The sequence below is a fragment of the Corvus moneduloides genome, chromosome 11 (assembly GCF_009650955.1).
Source record: "Corvus moneduloides isolate bCorMon1 chromosome 11, bCorMon1.pri, whole genome shotgun sequence".
Classification (NCBI taxonomy): domain Eukaryota; kingdom Metazoa; phylum Chordata; class Aves; order Passeriformes; family Corvidae; genus Corvus; species Corvus moneduloides.
The window spans coordinates 19,010,708-19,028,013 of NC_045486.1; the positions used below are offsets into that span (position 1 = coordinate 19,010,708).

Below are 17,306 nucleotides of genomic sequence, written 5' to 3' on the forward strand. Positions count from 1 at the left end.
GTTATGTTGTAATGGGAGTATCCACCCTGATGCTTCTATGCTGAAATTTCATTGTAGACCTGTCATCATGAGCAGGGATGTAAAAACAAATTTAAAAAACCCCACAAAACAAACCACAATAAAAATCAAGATCCATTTTGCCAAGAGCTGGAGAGAAGAGAGCTAAGTGTTGTCCACAGTCCAGAAATAATGCTGATCTAAAGTAGTATGGAAAGCAAGTAATCAGTATTAAGTGATACAAATAACACTCTGCTTTGACATTTAATTTCGGGAATGGATATTAAAAGGGGGCAAAAAGTCTAATTTATTGGATTACTGGATTCTTCTTCAGGCCTTGCTGGCAACGGATGCTTTTTATAGGTTATATTTTGGAGAGGGGAGGGAAGGAGAAGAAATGTTTCTTGCTGCAGGGAATAGTAGGAGCTAATAATAGATTCTGTTGCTCCACAATAATGTGGAGCATCAGAGGACTGATGATTTTTTCTGTTGGGCATTATCTTCTTGTCACTTTGTAGTCACTGTTAAATTGCACGTGTTGTCTTTCAGATTTTTTTTCCTGCATATACAGACTTTGAGATAAGCTGCAAATGTAAATTTATGATTTTCAGGAGGTTTTTGAGCTCCACTGTGAAAGTCTTGTCCATTTTATGGCAATCTGGCAGCTTATTTGGGATGCTCAGAGGAGGTGATAGTCTGTTCACAGAGGAGTTAAACCAAAAGAATTGCCAGGTTTCTGAGGAGAGGTGGTCTCTAAAACTGTTAGATTTACAGGGAATTTTGAGAATGTCTGCGTTAGGAAATTGGAATTTCAGATTCTCTAAAATCGGTGAAGAAAGTCTTGGTAATTCACGTGATAAAACTCTTGGAACAAGAATTTCTGTGAACTTCATGGGGAGGTTATAAGGACTTCTTCATGAGTTTTATGGTTTAAGATACTTTATAATGATCCAGACAAAAAGTAAACCAGGCTTTTCCCCCTATTCTGCTTACTCCTGTGTGTCTCTGGAAAACTCCTGTATACTTTGAAGGACACAGCCCAGACAATCCTCTGATAAACCTTGGAAACAGTCTTTTCCTTTCTGAGGTCCACGAGGCTCAGCTTTGCAGTAACATGATATTCTAAACTCAGCGCTCCTATAGTTAAATTTCAAATTATTGAGAATTATTTCTATTTTGATCAAATAATACTTCCTTTCTTTTGTAGTAGGTTTCTGCAGAGACCAGTCCATCAAGTTTTTATCTTCTTTTTTTCTTTTTTTGTTTAGAAATAGACTGTACTCGAGCATACAGTAAATGTGTTTGAGACATCAGGCACATCAGAAATCCAGAATTCACTGTCTGCTCCTGTTAGGCTGTGGTATATATATATATAAAAATCTTAACCTTACCTTTTCAAAACTCACCACATTTTTAGTTACTTGTCATGGGTTGTATCTTGCTTTTTTATTGGTCAGATCTATGAGTGAAAGCCAAATTATCAAAACAAACAGCAGTGCCTGCTGCTGATCAACCCCAAATCTATTTAAAACCACGAGTGTCTGTAGTTTTTATCACTGATACCCTTCAATGCTTGGCAGAAGTTACTGGGTTGGTAAATGGGTAAAACCTGCTGAAGAGGGGTGGCTTCTAACCACTGGAGATAATTGCAAACCCACTGGGAATGACCTTAAGGGTTTGTTCCACCTGAAAGAATTGAGTGCTTAAAATAATTCCTATGGAGTAGATAAGAGTAAGACTGGCAACCTTGTGGGGGCATAGAGTTGTTAGACAGGAGTCAGCATTCAAAAAGCTTCTTGCTCAGAAATTTGAGAGGTGTTCTGCTCACTGGTGCAAGAAATGTTTTCACCTAGAAAGGTGGAAAAGCAGAGTAGGCTAAGGAAAACGGGGGAATAGAAATTGGTTTGATTCATTCTAGTGGGAACTTCTATTTTTGTCTTACACCTAGGTGAGAAAATGTTTAAGATTGACAGTGGGAGGAACGCCCCGCTTCACTCTCCTCCTTCTGAGCACTACACCATCATCTTCAACACCTTTGTCATGATGCAGCTCTTCAATGAGATCAACGCCCGCAAAATCCACGGCGAGAGGAACGTCTTTGATGGCATCTTCAGAAATCCCATTTTTTGCACTATTGTCCTGGGGACATTCGCTATTCAGGTAGTGCTTTGGGCAAGAAGTAGTAACTACCCACCAGAAATCTACCTGAAGTTGTTTGGGCTTTTTTTTTGCTGTGTGTTTTCTTTTTCTTTAATTTTAAATCTAGGTGCTGCAGGAGGCCCATTTAATAGTAAACCACCTGGTTGCATGTATTTTCTCAACCAATGCAAGCGTTAATAATGGAAAATGTTATGTAGCTGTACTAATACAACATCAATTTTGATCCTTATGAATGGCTTAATTCTTAATTTAATCTTAGGGTGTACAATAATAGCAGCCATCATTGATATTGTAGCTGGTTTTTAAAGAAGAAATTATTTAAAGTATATCAACAGAGCATTTTACAATTATTTATTACTCCATGAAAAGACAAATCTACCTTCAGACAGCTGATGCTGAACTGTTCTTCTGTTCAATGCCACTGCCCAGTGTTGCTCAGTATTCCCAGCAATAATGCTCCTGGATTGTGATACCTCATGTTCCTCTCCTGAGTTTGCTGTGCCAGTCACAAGTGGACATGATCACTAATACACATTTTTGCCAATTTTTTTTTCTGTAAGAATTCCTCCTTCTCCTGCATCCGTCCTGTACCTGATATTATTTGATATTATCATTTATAAATCTGTTTCTATCTTGACATCATTGCTCAGCTCTGCAGTGGCAGCTCAGTATTGGGAGCTTTCTCCTGGCAGCAGCAAGGAGGAGGAAAGAGCAATTTGGACCTGGGCTGCAGTGGTTTGAAAAGGGAAACTCCTCAATAAACTGAATATTGGAGGAAGTGCAGCAGTGATAGGAGCACAACTTCGCAGTGATGGTCTTTGACAAATAATTCAAAATCATGGGTTTAAAACTTGGACAATTTAATCTCTGGCTTGTGATTTCAGGTTTTGCAGCAGCAATATTAACAAGAAATATCAATAATATTTCCTTTTCAGTCAGCAAAACCTTCTCAGCCTAACGACCTCCTCAGACTCTGTGTGGTGCTATCCTGCTGAAGGTGTGGGGTTTTCCCACCCCGTTTCTCCAGCAGGACCAGACTTTTGTGGACCATCTGTCTCTCTATGATGGCACATCTATAAATACACCATAAAATGTTTATCAGAGGGAAAAGTCCCTCTTGCAATGGGCATTCCAAAATAAACCACATCACGGTCAATAAATCCCCAGCTGAGAATTCTCAGGAGCTGGGAGAGCACGTGGGGACTGTCCTGTTCTCTTTCTTCCTGACCATTCATACCTGAGCATTGTTAAATATGAGGCTGAGGAAGTTTATTCTGAACTGTTGTGGCTTTTTTTGACCTTTAACTGGGGATGCAGAAGTTTGTGGAGTTTGGTGGGGTTTTTTGGGGACCAAAATTCTGCAGCTTCTTTCCTTTGGTTGTTTGGTTGTTTTTGTTTTGTTGCCTTTTCCTCCTGAAAAATTGACCCCTTTTCCTCTGTGCTTCTCTTTGTAGATAGTAATTGTCCAGTTTGGAGGAAAACCCTTCAGCTGTTCTCCCCTGCAGCTTGACCAGTGGATGTGGTGTGTATTTATTGGATTAGGAGAACTGGTGTGGGGTCAGGTAAGCATTCAGGAACCTGCACATCATAAGGTGTGACATTGTTGATATTCCTGTTATTTCCTTGCTCTCTCTCAGTGTCAAGTGCAGCCCTCACTGAAAGCCAGGTGCTCTCTGAGAGCTTCGAGGAGAGATATATTAGTAAGGATAATTTATCCCTCTGTTCCTTTGGGGATTTTTGTTAATTTTCACACCTTTCCTTTCTAGCAGGGTGTGCTGTCACCAGGGCCATCTTCAGTTAGGCTTTTTGGTGAGAGATGTTTGAGCCACAACTTAAATCTTTTAGTCACAAAAAAAAAAAAAAAAAAAAAGGCAACAAAGGCAATTCTGTTCCTTCCCTGGAAGAGAATTCCTTCCATAGGATGTGGCAAAGTTTTGGAGCTGAAATGAAGTTCCAATTCTAGGTCAACCAACTCATTCCCTTGCTGGAGCTGTCATAGGAAAAGTTCCAGCATGTTTAAAATATTCCTGCAGTGATTCTCCATCCACCTAATTCTGTGTGTGAACAATGGAAGTGGAAGTGCAAAAAAAAAAAAAGAGATTATTTTGCTTTTAATAGCTGTAGAAAAGTGCAGTTAAATTAGTGTGTCCTTTTAAATTTCTGCTATATCCTCTGTCATCATTGGCTAATATATAATTGTATATGGATGAAGAAATAAATGTCAATGAGATGATATTAAATAAATTGGGATCCATTCTCTGGAAGTAATATACAGGCATAATCACCATTGTTAACATCCTACATTATTCTTTTATGTGCAAACACGGATTACAAACTTAATAATAATAATAGTATTTTTTCACCTCTGAATACATTAATGGGGTATTTAAGTTGTTGCCACCTGGTGCAGTAAAGAAAAAAGTGAAGTTACATTTTGTTCTCTCAGATGTAAAGAGATTTGTAGATCCAGAGTTTGCCTCTATGAAGAGTCAAGAAATGGCCAGCTGCAGTTGGAAGCTGCTGTGGTTCTGCTGGAAGTGCAGGGAATAAATGCTTGCTTTCAAATCTGATTATTTGTTCTCCCCTGGAAAAAAAAAATTCACTTTTTGGACAGTTTGGCCTCATTTTTCCTTAGAAACGCTCAGACTCAGAACAGCTTTTAATGCATATCTGGCTGAAACCCACCACTATTAGAGGGTTCTACTATAATTCTTACCTGAGGTTGGGATTTGACTTAAGGCCTTGCCGGAGGAAGATCTAAAATCAGTTTGATAATCTCAGAAAGGAAGGATTTTAAAGATTTTTTTCCAACTGTTTGGAAAATACCATCTTTTGGAGAAGAGGGAAGTAAAGCAGGGAGAGGGAGAAGAATCCAATCTGCTTCATTCAGCTGTGAAGAATTTCCCACGGCCTTTGATCAATTTTTTGGCTTCTAAATTTTGTTATCCATGGCTATTACATAATCACTGAGAACTAATACTAATATCAGCATTTTTTTTTCAATTTAGTTGCCCCAGGCTTATTGTGAGACCCTAGACATTAAATTAAAACTGGTATTGGAACACCGCCACAATTTTATCACTGAAAAGAAAGCAAATATAGAGGGGGGGAAAAAAAAATCCATCTTGTGGTCAGTATGTAGTGACCAGAAAAGAACAACAGAAGCTAAAACCAAATAATTATGCCCATATTCCCATGATTTGCAGTCTGTGGCAAGGCCTTTCTTCATGGAGCTCTTCAGTGAGAGAGAATTCCTTTCCTTTATGATGCTTCTCTTCCTTCTCAGCCTTTTCTCTGCTGCTGTGACTCATTCTAATTCACCACAAAACAAATTTGTTCTTCTTATTTTTAATCTACCTCCTGAACCCACTGTTCTTGTGAGCCACTAAAAGCAATCAAGATTTCCAAGTTCCAGCGTCAAAGCAGGCACTTCTAAAAGGAATTTAAGGAGCAGTTTCTAGGAAGTCAATTTGAGATGCTTTGAGGGACAGGTTTCTAACAGTTCCCATCCCTTCTGACAACCAAGGCTTTCTAAAGTATTTCATGTCCCATTCCCAGAATTACTGATCACTTTTTAAAGCTGTGTTCATTTTTCTGGGAATAATATTTAGTTCTTTAATCTGCTTCCAGTCTGTTGAGTCTGTGCCCTGACCAGTGTGGGTGCTGGCAGATACAGAAAATGAATGAATAATGAAAAAAGCCATGTAAACACCTTAAGGAAAGAATCAGAGCAGAGTCTTATCAGCTTGGCTGAGGTGGTGCAGGAGAGGAATGTTCTATCACATAGAATCCTGATCCATTACACTTATTTTTATGAATATTGGCTTAAAAATCCTTTATCACCGTCAATTTCATCAGATCCCACAGTCTCCAGTAGTTTCTCTCTGTAGAGTGCTGGCATTGTAGTTTTGAAAGCTGGGAGGCTGAAGAACTTTCAGTAAGTATTGAATTGATGAGATTTACCCTTTCATTTTCTCTGCTGTTCTGTCTTTACTCATGTCACACCAATTCATTCCTTTTCCAGGTTTGCATCTTATTTTTCAACCCCCTTTTAAAAAGGCTTTATAGTAGTGTAGAAACTGGGTTTGGTTTGGTTATTTTTTTTTTTTTCTAATCTGTCTTTGAAAACATTATAATAAAAGTGGCCTTGTGGGTCATGAAGCTCAAGGAGACCCTCAGCAAACTCAAAAGTTTGCTTTCACCCTGAAAATATTTGGAACCTTTCCACGTGTCTTCACTGCATCCATTCCAGTTTTCCAAAGCTCTCCTCACCAATTTCCCTCAGCTGTCTTGGTTCTCTCTTCATTTTTCACACATCTGGGCTTCACAGTTGTGGTTGCTCACTGCTGAAACGAAGACAAAAAAGAAAATTGCAGCAGTTTTTTGCTAAGTGGGTCTAATAGTTGACTTTGTAGGTGGTTTACTTTAAGCATTCAGTGTATTCCAGGTAATGTTTAAATTGCCCAATCTGCTCCTGGTTTTATTCAAGGAATCAGAACAAAGAGAAAATGACTGCCCAGGAGGGTAACACTGAAATCCATTGAAAACAATTGTCCAGCTGCAGTATCTGCAATGTTGGAAGATTGTTCTCCTGTATTAGTTACTGCCAAGGACCGTGTTGGTGGGCAAACAGAATAAGAGGGGTTAAGTTAATCAGAATTTATTGGTGGTAAGGACACAGAGTTAGAGTCCCATGAGAAGTCCAACAGCCAGATCCAGACCTTTCAGAAAACTCAGTTTTGAGAAATGCCAGGAAAGAATCCTGACTTGCTGGAACAAGGGGAAGCTGAAGCCGTGAACCAAGGGAGTGCAAGATTTATGAGATGCAATGAATTTTCAGCTCCCATTACCATAATTCATTACAAATACCCAAACTCTAATTGCAGAGCTATCAGTCTTGTTAAGTTTTCTTTCCGTAATTACATTAAAATATTTCAATCTTGTTTTATTTTCTGTTTGTTTTATTGGTAACAATTTTCCCAGCCTTGATCTTGCTCCACACTGTGGTTTAGTGGTGCAAATCACGCTGATTGTTCACATAGTAAACGAAATATTTTGGGACTAAAATGGAGTTGTCCAAGTGCAAAGTGCTGTTAGGAACAGGCTTAGCTCAGCTTTTCTAGATCCTACTAAAATATGATTGCTCTTTTGTAATTAGCAGATTGTTATACTGTTGCTCTTGAATGAGGCTTATGTTTTCAGTACTTTTTTGTAATTTTAGGTCATTGCAACCATCCCAACAAGTAGGCTAAAGTTTTTGAAGGAGGCAGGGAGGCTCACTGAGAAGGAGGAGGTCCCTGAGGAAGAGCTCAATGAAGATGTTGAAGAAATTGATCATGCAGAGAGAGAACTCCGACGTGGACAAATCCTCTGGTTCCGAGGGCTCAACAGAATCCAAACCCAGGTATGCTAAAAATAAATGCCCATAAGGTCTAAAACCACCCAAAGAAACGTTTAATGTGGGATCGAGGCAAGATAACGTTAACAGGAAGCCACGGAGTATTTGTGTGTTTGGAGGATGGCACTGGTTGATTGTTTCCAAAGGAAAACCATGAAAAACAAAATAGAGGATCTGAGCAAAGGGGTTGTGTGCAGCAGAAGGGATAAACTGCAAAGATATAAAATGATAAAATGCAAACCCAGGAATCTGTGATTTGAGAATACCATGACTGGATGTTCTTTTTCTCCTCGAGTGATGATAGCTCATAAAATTGTGCTGCTTGGCCAACATCAGCTCGCAGAATGTTCTGAAAGCTGTCTAAAACATATTGTTTGATTTGCTCAAAAAAATATATTGTTGCTGCCATTGCTGCACTAACAGAATAATTGAAATTGGGGAGTCTGAAGTATGAGGAACAATTTGATTAAAAAATTTAATCTGTTCAGTTCTGGCACTGCCACACATCAATCACGATTAAGAGGGATTGGTTTTCTTTCCTATTAGGTAATGAAAGATGTGGTTCTGGAATTCAGTAGGAAGGGCCTAAGCAGGCATTAAATATTGAGGTGTAAGAGTTGGCTACTAGGAACGATTCCTTAGAAATATCTCTGCCCAACTTCTGCTAAGCACAAAAATCCACGGCATTTTTTATTATACCAGATCTTTGCACTGAACAATGGTGCCAAATATAGTGCAGGTTAAGGAGCTGTAAAATTTGTGCTGGAGTGCTGAAGAAAATCATGTGAAGTCTTTTGCCTTTTCCATTGCAGTGAAGTGTTTCATTGCACTCAGGTGTGCTCTGCTTGATCTTTCTAAGATCGAGTATTTCTGCCAGCTTGCAGCAGAGAACAGATATCACCACATCAGATGTGCATGTTTTACATGAGCCTGACAAGAAAAAGAGGTGAATAATTAAGAAAAAGATCTTTTTGTCTTGAAAGAATCTTCTAAAGAACATTTTTGTCTCAGAAGATTTGGGGGTTTTGCCTTCATCCAAGATAAATAGCACATTCTGCTTTTTCACATCTACAAATTGATACTTTTTTGGGGGGGTGGGAGGGAGATGCACCCAGGAATTTAGAAGAAAATGATGGCAAGAAGTCAAATTAGGGCACTGAAATCTCTTGGCTGCATCTGCAGAGCATGAAATAAAGAGGGTGGAAGCTGCTGGTAGAGATTAAGAGTTGGGGAATTCCCAGGGTTCTGTGGTAAGTGGTTAAATACGGATCTTCAGCTTTGAGGTTGTGTGTCTTGACTCCATTGAGTCAGGAGCACTCATCACTAGAGAAAATTCAAATTCAAATTTCAATTGGGACAGGCAGGTGCCCAGGTAACGGTGATCTTCAGGGAAAGATGACCTCTAAATGTGCATTCTTTTCTCCCTGGTGGCTGTAGGAGGAGTGTTGCCTGTTGGCATTTCTGTCAGGATGTCTTTCTGGTTGGGGTGAGTGTAAATATCTTCAAGCAAAACAAAGCAAATTACATCCTTTCAGTTCTCTTTCTAGTCTGAGAGGTAGCTTTTAGTTCTGCATCTCTTTGTCCACTTAATTCACAGAGAAATGATTCTTTTGCACTACTTAAACCCAAATGAACATTAATTATCTCTCTAACATTAATTATCTAACATCCATCTCAGTTTCCTTTCTGCTCTTAGCTGTAGAAGCACCTCTGGTAGGATGTCTCCCTCCTCTCTGCCAAGAGGCCTCTGTGATTTTTCTTCTCATTTTATTTACTCAGTGACTTTGATTTTTTTGCATCCATTTCACATCTGTGCAATGACAATGAAAGAAAGAAAAGAAAATGGGCCAGCAGATTCCAAAGCAGTGCCCAGGTGTGCAGCGGAGAGTGATGGACTTAGGTCCAGATTTGATCCCTGAGCTGTGTGTGGGGCCCTTCCAGGTGGATTAATTCCCTCGTACTGCATTTCTCAGGAGGCCAGCAAAAGAAGAGCTGCTGGAAGAAGATTGGGATGTCTGTAGCATCCCTGGGAGGATTTGCAGGAGTCCTCTGCACTCCTGGAGAGGCGGAAGAAGAAGGCAGAGCATCCCCTCATTTTATATCTCTCTGAGGATGGCAGACTAGGAATAAACACTGGGCTCAGGATCAGGTTGATCATTCAATCCTACCAAGACCAGTTTTCACACTTGTTGCTGTAATTTAGATGATTTGCCCTTATTTTCTCTTCAGTCACTATGGACAGATGGCCACAGCTTTCACTTCTGAAATAAAGAACCTGCAAGAGGCTGGGTGTTGTTTGCAGGTGACCAACACATCTCCCTTGCAGTGCTCTCATTTAAGCCCATCCAAACTGACAAAACTTTGCACTGCTAAAGAGATTTTTCTTCCACATCCCCTCTCAAACAGAGGGTTCAACCCAAGACACCAGAGAAGGGATTTTCACTGGGATTTTTCTGTTTCTGTGAAGACTTGCATAAATTCACTTGAAAGGCGTATGAAAAATGCACATAACTAAGCCAGACACTGGCTATCAACTTCTGATTTGTTCTTTTTGGCCTCCTGTTGTTAATTTAGATATTTTCTTGTCTTATAAACATGCAGTAGGGAATCTCTGGATGGATGTGTGTTCTCCTTCTCTGAATGGAAGAGTTCCCTCACTGGAAGCCTCTCTCAGATGACCACTGAGGTGTGAAGCTTCACAAACGGCTCATTTTAGTTATTCAGGTTTGAGGAGGATCTAAACGAGGTCTGAAATTGCATAAAGACAGGACTTTGCAAAAGTTTTCTGCAGTTTTTTCCAGTCTTTGTTGCATTTCTCACAAAGTTTTCATTCTGAAGGCAGACAAGACTGATCACACCCTCTTGGGTCTAACAGCCTTTGGGAAGTTCACCAAGTTCACCTCCAGGCCAAACTGCATCAGCTGAGTGAAAACCAGGAGAAAAAAATGCATCTCAACTCTTGTAATTGTCCATTGAAAGTTTCTCTAGTTCCCTCACATTTGAGAATGGAAACATTCTGAAGTGAGGAGATTCAAAAACTTCTCAAGTTTCTCAGAATTTTACACCCCCGGTCTGATTCTTTCCTCTGCTGCTTCATTCATCCTGAAATTCAGTTTGTTTTATCTGCATCAGGTGGGAAACAACTGCCTGGAATGTTCTGAGAATAAAAGGAAAAGCTGAAAGGAATACAGGTGACGTGGCAATTGCTACTTAAAGATTATTCCTCTTCAGATGCTAAAAACCACCCAGCGGTGCTGTATTGCGTTTTTCACCCTTAATTTTTCATGTAGAAAACATAAAAACTTTTCTTTTCAACCAATTCAAACCTGCCAGCAGTGAAAGTCACTCCTGGCAACAGTTTCTGATGTTGGATGAAAAGCCAGAATTTCGTTTTATGGTTTCCATGTAGCTTTTAATATAGAAAACATCGTGGTAGCCTTGTGTAAGTGGAATGGAAACGGTTCTATTTTGTGCAGAAAGGTGGCTTTTTTTAAGGTTTTTTTTTAAATTTTAAATTAATATCCTGCTTGGAGATTAGGGGAATGAGTCCTGGGTCCTACTCATGTTAATGAAAAAAGAAATCATTCTGAAAATCTGTTTTGTGTTAAAAATCAGGAAAAAAAATCTGCTCTGCCAGGACTATTCTGCTACTATTAGATTTTAAATGTTTTTTAGTTGCTAATCACTGATATTTTTACAGGCTGTGCACACCTTAAAAAATGGGATCTTCTACAGGATAGAACACAGGGAAAAATGAGAAGGGTGTGAAAAATTTCAACGTTATGGATAAGCTTCAAATGTAGCACAGTATTTTTTCTCTACCTGAAGGTCCATAATCAAAACACCACTGCATCCTATATTGTGTTGGAAATTTTTTAAACTCAAGAATTTTTGTTTCCTTTCTCCTCTTTAGCAGCTTGAATTGTTCTAAATAAATGCTTTCCCTTGTCATTAAAAGGTTACATCTTAATTCAAAGTGCACTATTTATTTCCGTGAACTCTTTTCTTCTTTGTTATTTTCTGCTTGGAGAAGACAAACTTTTGGGCCAAGTTCTTCTCTTCTTTCTTGGCTTCAGGCAGAGCACAGTCCTGTATGTTCAGCTTTTACGATTCTGGGGAGGTTGTCATCCTCCCCCCATGAATTACATCCATGAAGAGCTGGAGTTCCTTTCTTCAGGAGAAAAGCAAATTACATGGCTGTAATTCTTGTTCTCTGAAGAAACCATTAAATACAGATCTTCCCTCATCTTTTCACTCTTGTACCAGAGGCTTTCAGTTTGTTAGGAAGGCATTTGCACATCTAGAAATACCCTTTGGCTCAGGGTTTATCAGCACATTTCATGCCCTCAGTGGGAGTCTCAGAAGTCTTTTTTGAATGGTCTCTTTTGAAGAGTGCTCTGTCACCTGGGTTCGACCCCGAGAACCCAAGATCTGTATTTAATTCTACTTTTGTAGAGCGTTTCAGGTGAGTATTGAATTTGCCACATGAGCCATGGTTTGAGCCATGTGGTTTTTCCATGAACCTTAGCTAACACCCCCCTCGTGCCCTACCCCATGTGCCAATCACCTCACGTTGTCTGATTTACTGTGAGATTTGCACTGGACATGTAAGTCTGCTGCCAAAAACAAAGCTCTGCAGTTGTGGGGTCTGCTGAACACTGTCCAGCCCTGGGTGTGCGCAGTGAAATGGTACCAGGGCTCAGACAGAACAAATCAGTTGGGCTTTGTGTAGGAAAATTCACGGTGCCAATTTCACAGCAGTAACATGGGATCCCTTTTCCAGCTGGCTGTGGTTGATTATTCCCATAAAAACACACAGGAAAAGAAACAATGATGGCCAAAGATAAGATTAAGAGATGGGAAACATCCATATTAATGAAGATGCAGCCCTACAAACTGGTTTATTCCTAAGACTGACCACAGCAGAAAATCATAAATTCCTTTTAGTTCTTCCCTCTTGGAAAATGTAGGAGGGTTTGCACCGAGATTTGTGCTGTTTAAATGGATAAAAATACCACCAATTTCCCTTTTTCTAGGCTGGTTATCTCCAGAAATGTGGGCTGCATGATCTGGTAACAGTGGGTTACTTCAAACAAGTAGTTGGTCGAATTCCTCCCGTGGGAATTCCTGCTGCTTTGTCTGTTGTGGTTGCACTGATGCAACAGAGAGAACATTTTGGGCTGTAGGGATTTGTGGGATTTACTCCTGCCAATCCCTGGCTTTCCCTCTGTACCCAGAGCCTGCTTTTTAGGAGTTTACACTGGTGCCAAAGGATGCCTTGAAATACTCAGCTTTGTTTTTAACTCATCCTCTGTGGTGAGGACTAAAAGTGCTCAGGATGGATCTGTCAAACAGGCATATGAAAACAAGTAGAAAATTGTCATGTTATTTGCTGCAATAGTCAATCCAGTTCCACATCATTTTCTGGGTGATTTTAAGTGCTTTGTATAAAGATACAATTTTAATCTCTTTAAACCTCTGGTTATAAACCCCCAACATTCTTTACAACTATGCTAAATTTATGCAAAGTTTCATTACAGAAAAAGTCAGCTTAAATATTGGAAGAGTTATTTTATCAAACTTGTGTACTGGAAACCCTGGGTTTATAGACAAAATGGAGTCATATTTTGAGTATTAAAGTTTTTCTGTTTTGATTGAGTGTCATCCCCATCCCCCTCCCCCAAATTCCAACTGAGTAACTGACTTTTTTCTCCCCCTGGAGAGAAAAAACAGTGTGACTTTAATCTAAGTAGGAAAAAAAGAGTGGAGATTAGTGATATCAAACATTCCAGTTGTTTCTATTTACTCCTAAATAAAATGGTTTAAACTTTAAAAGACTGTTATTTCAAATCTTCTACTTGTTTAAAGTGATGCAGCTCCACTGCCTCGTCCGGAGCTGCCTCATTTTATCCAGACAGAAAATTTGAATCGTTTCTAAAAACATTGAAAAGGGACCCTTAAAAATATTGATTCCACCTGAAGTAGAAGCGTGTGCACGGTTGATTTGTTGTTTTTCATGATTATTCCTGTCAGTTATGCAACTGTATCCATACTTTAAGCAACTTGTCTCGTTCTTTCCTCCGTTACAGATCGAAGTAGTCAATACTTTCAAGAGTGGCACTTCCTTTCAGGGGGCTCTCAGGAGACAGTCCTCCGTCACAAGCCAGACCCAGGATGTAACCAATATTTCTAGCCCTAGTCACGTATCGTTATCCAATGCTCTTTCCTCTCCTACCAGCACCTCTGCTGCTGCGGCTGGGCGTGAGTGTGAATTCTTACTGCACCTGACCCTCAGAGATGCCAACTTAGCCAGAGTCGCTTGAGACTCAGCTCCTCTGCCCCTCCCCAGTCTCTGCTCTGACTTTAATTAGCTCAAAACCTGGGACGTGATTACTTTGTGTACAGTAGATACTCCCCAGGAGTTGCTCTCTCTTTCTCTTTGCTAACTCACGGTGAGGACAGGAATTTTGGTCATTTTTTACCTATTGTGAGGAGATTTCAATTTTATTTGAGGGTTCTGTCAGGTTTTCTCAGTGTCGTTGATGTATTTTCTACTGCTTATAAAAGATAGATTTTAAATGATTTTAGAGCTTTTCAGATATCAGATCATTCCACCAGGAATCCTCAGTAACATGTCCAGGAAAGACATGGAAAGGAAGGAACAAGAAAATAGGGAATGTAGTTTATGATGCCAGGCTAAGGGGTTAAACTTTACATGAAAGGTGAAAGACTTATTTAGATTTATTCTCTCCACCTTATTTAGATTTATTCTCTCTGTCTTATTTAGGTGTAGATTTATATCTCTGAGTTCACTGGCAGGTAAGCATTGAAGCAGGAGGGACCTAGACAAATCAAAGGACAATGTTGAAACAGCAAAATTGGTGTGGTAACAAATTTCTTAGAAGAAGCAGATTTCTGAATCCTAAAATCCTGACACAGCTTGGTTTTAGATGCAAAATATCTACTGGAGAGGTACTGAAGGGAATGAAACATCTTTGAGGCAGCTGATAAGGAAGGGCTGCTTCAGTAACAGAAAAATTCCAGTTTCTCAGGAAGACTTTGGTTCTAGATTTTTATTTATCCAGGACTGTGAGTGGCTATTTTGTATTAGAGCATTAAAAGAATATTTAAATGTAGAGAACTCCGTTTACAAGCTTGCCACACGCTGCAGAAGATAACGGGGCATATTCCTTATACAAGTTTTAGAGAGAAGTTGGCCAGACAGAGAAGAAACTGCTCTTTTCTCTCTGGCCAACACAGAGAGGGAAGGCAGACAGAGATAAGGCCAACAAGAGAAAGGCATAAAATTCCAGAACTCCTGCAGGAAAAAGGAAGCTTGACCTTTCAAGTTTGAGTGCAAACCCCCTCAGTATTTGCACACCAAGCACTCAGACATGACTTTTATAGCAGCAATTAAATCTTATCGAACAATCACAAAATAGTCTCAGAAGTATTTGTCCATCAGACAGATCTCTGAAGGGGGTTTTTTTGCTTTTTTTCATGTCTGGTTGATTGGTTGGTTGGTTTTTAAAGTGTTTTCATGCAAGAGCAGAGCACAGCACCTGAAGTTCTGTCGGATTTAAAGGAGAAACATCATTTTTGCTAAAGCTATTTCAGTTCCAACTTTGGCAATTGCTCCTTGGAGATTTTTCTATATTTTCCTACTTTTATCTTGGGAAGTTTGGCCTGAGAACTTTCACCTGAACTATTCCATGGCAACAGCAGGATTGGGAGAAGCAAAGTCATGAAGCTGTGCCAGGTTCCTGAGCCCAGGTTCACTCGCTTCCACACGTGAGGGCACAAACCACCAAAATTCCAAAGTTGCCTTTCACCCACGGAATGACTTCCCAGGGTAGCATTTCTCCATTTGAGCAGGAAACTGGGAGCAGCTGGTGGTGCTGTGGGAAATGTTTCCCTGACATGCTGTAGCCAGCGCTCTGGGAGGAAAGATCTAATAGAATTTAAATAGACAATTTATCTTCCCTCTCCACTCTCCACTGCAGCAAAGCAACAAGAATTGGATGTTCTTGTGTCTTGACAAGGGCCTCGTTCCTTTATGGGCTGCAGTTAATTAATAGGAGAAAGCAGAATCTGCTCCAGCCTTTGTCACCTTTCATTTGGAGAAATAAAACAGCTCTCCAGAGCTCCTCTGGTTATAGCCACGTTTATTCAGGGCAATAAAAGCCAGATGATTGATTTGTTAAACTGCCCAGAGATAGGGATCTCCATGGCAGAGGCCAATTGGACACTGGGATTTTAAAGTGGTTTTTCTGGACTGCTGGTGTTTTATTACCACAGCAGAATGTCTGCTGGTATTAAATCGGAATTATAACACTTAGGGAAAGTTTTGATTTATTCATACAAAGATGCAAACTTATGAATGGCAGTGAAAAAACACTAACAAATAAAAGCCCCACGGTTTTTAATTTTAAATGGGGTATTTGCAGTGGGTTGTTCATCTTCCAGAACCTGGAAAACCTTTCCTAATCCAAATTTCATAGAAATGGGGTATGTTTTTATGAATTGGCATTTTTTGAGGAAATCCCAGTTGCAAAGTGCTCACCTAGGTCTGCTTTTAACTCTGTGCTTAAACTGTGTGTGGTCACACAGGACTGGCTGCTTTCCTCTGAGCTGCTCAGAGTGGCTCAACCCCCAAATCATTCCCCTCTTCCCATGGGGTGGAAGGGAATAACGGGATAATTGTACTTCTGATTTTGAAGGCTTTCCCATTCTTCAGGATTTTAAAAAATATATGTAAATATATTTTGGGGAGCGTCAAGGGAGAGTATAGGAAGGAAAACAAGGTCTAGTTCTCGAAAATGGCTGAGCCAGTTGCAACAATTGGGGTATTTCAGGTGTCATTTTGGGTGCCTAAAATGGAGAGGGTCTGATGTCAATAAATACTTAGCAAAAAATTAGAGGAATCACATGATGCTCTCTTGATAAGATGTCAGTCGAATTTAACAGAGCATTTATGAAGTTCTTTACTAATTATATTTCTTTTTAATAGAAAGTTAATTGTGACTCCTCAGGAATCTGTGAGATTTCTTCTGCAGGCTTATAGTAACATTTTGGAATTTTTTTTTTTTTTAATGGAATTTTTTTCTAGTATTTTTGGGCAAATTAATGTTTGACTCAAAGCTCAGTGCCTGCTTAAAGAGAAATCTTCCTGTGAAATCCACTCCTGCAGTGGTTTGTGAAACAGATTAGCAAGTTATTACATGTAGTTAGCAGCCATTCACAAATTTGGCCCATTCAGAGTTGTGGAATCCTTTAATTAAGGGAATATTTAATACAATACAAAAGTTTCCCTAGTTAGCCCTCAAGGTGTTTTTGCCAATCACAAACTACAAACTCCGGGATGTCACCATTAACTGATAACAGTGGGGTCCATCCATGAATCCCTCGTCTCTTTTGAAAGGTGTTGAAGCTTTAAATAAACAGAGCAAGAATTCCTGCAAATTAAAACCTGGCATTTTCTATATGCTGAAAAAATCAAGAAATTCATTTAAATGCCCACTAAATATGCACACCTGTTTAATATGCAAATATTTAAGCTACAGAATATGAAAATATGGGGAAGTTAAGGCTCTCTGCGGATGTAGTCTTTGTTGAGTGCATGAGCACTCAGATTTACACACAAACTTCTATCACTTGAAAGCTCTTACACAGCAGACTTAGGGGTGGGTTCAGGTACAGCCTTTGGTGGATGTGTATTTTATATGCATTTTTTTCTGTGTTTTATTTTGGG

The 17,306-nt window shown here is 39.6% G+C and overlaps 1 protein-coding gene across 5 annotated transcripts in view; it reads left to right on the forward strand.

Annotated features, from left to right (window-relative positions):
* The window catches only part of ATP2B2 (ATPase plasma membrane Ca2+ transporting 2), a 286,168-nt gene that overhangs the window by 258,382 nt on the left and 10,480 nt on the right, over positions 1–17,306 (forward strand). For 3 of the 5 annotated variants that reach the window (XM_032120301.1, XM_032120302.1, XM_032120305.1), the window contains 3 exons: positions 1,946–2,157; positions 3,612–3,719; positions 7,379–7,561. In XM_032120301.1, coding sequence (XP_031976192.1) covers positions 1,946–2,157; positions 3,612–3,719; positions 7,379–7,561 — 503 coding nt within the window. Of the gene's footprint in view, positions 1–1,945; positions 2,158–3,611; positions 3,720–7,378; positions 7,562–13,644; positions 13,817–17,306 lie in introns of all 5 variants that reach the window. The other 2 variants (XM_032120304.1, XM_032120303.1) reach the window with 1 other exon arrangement.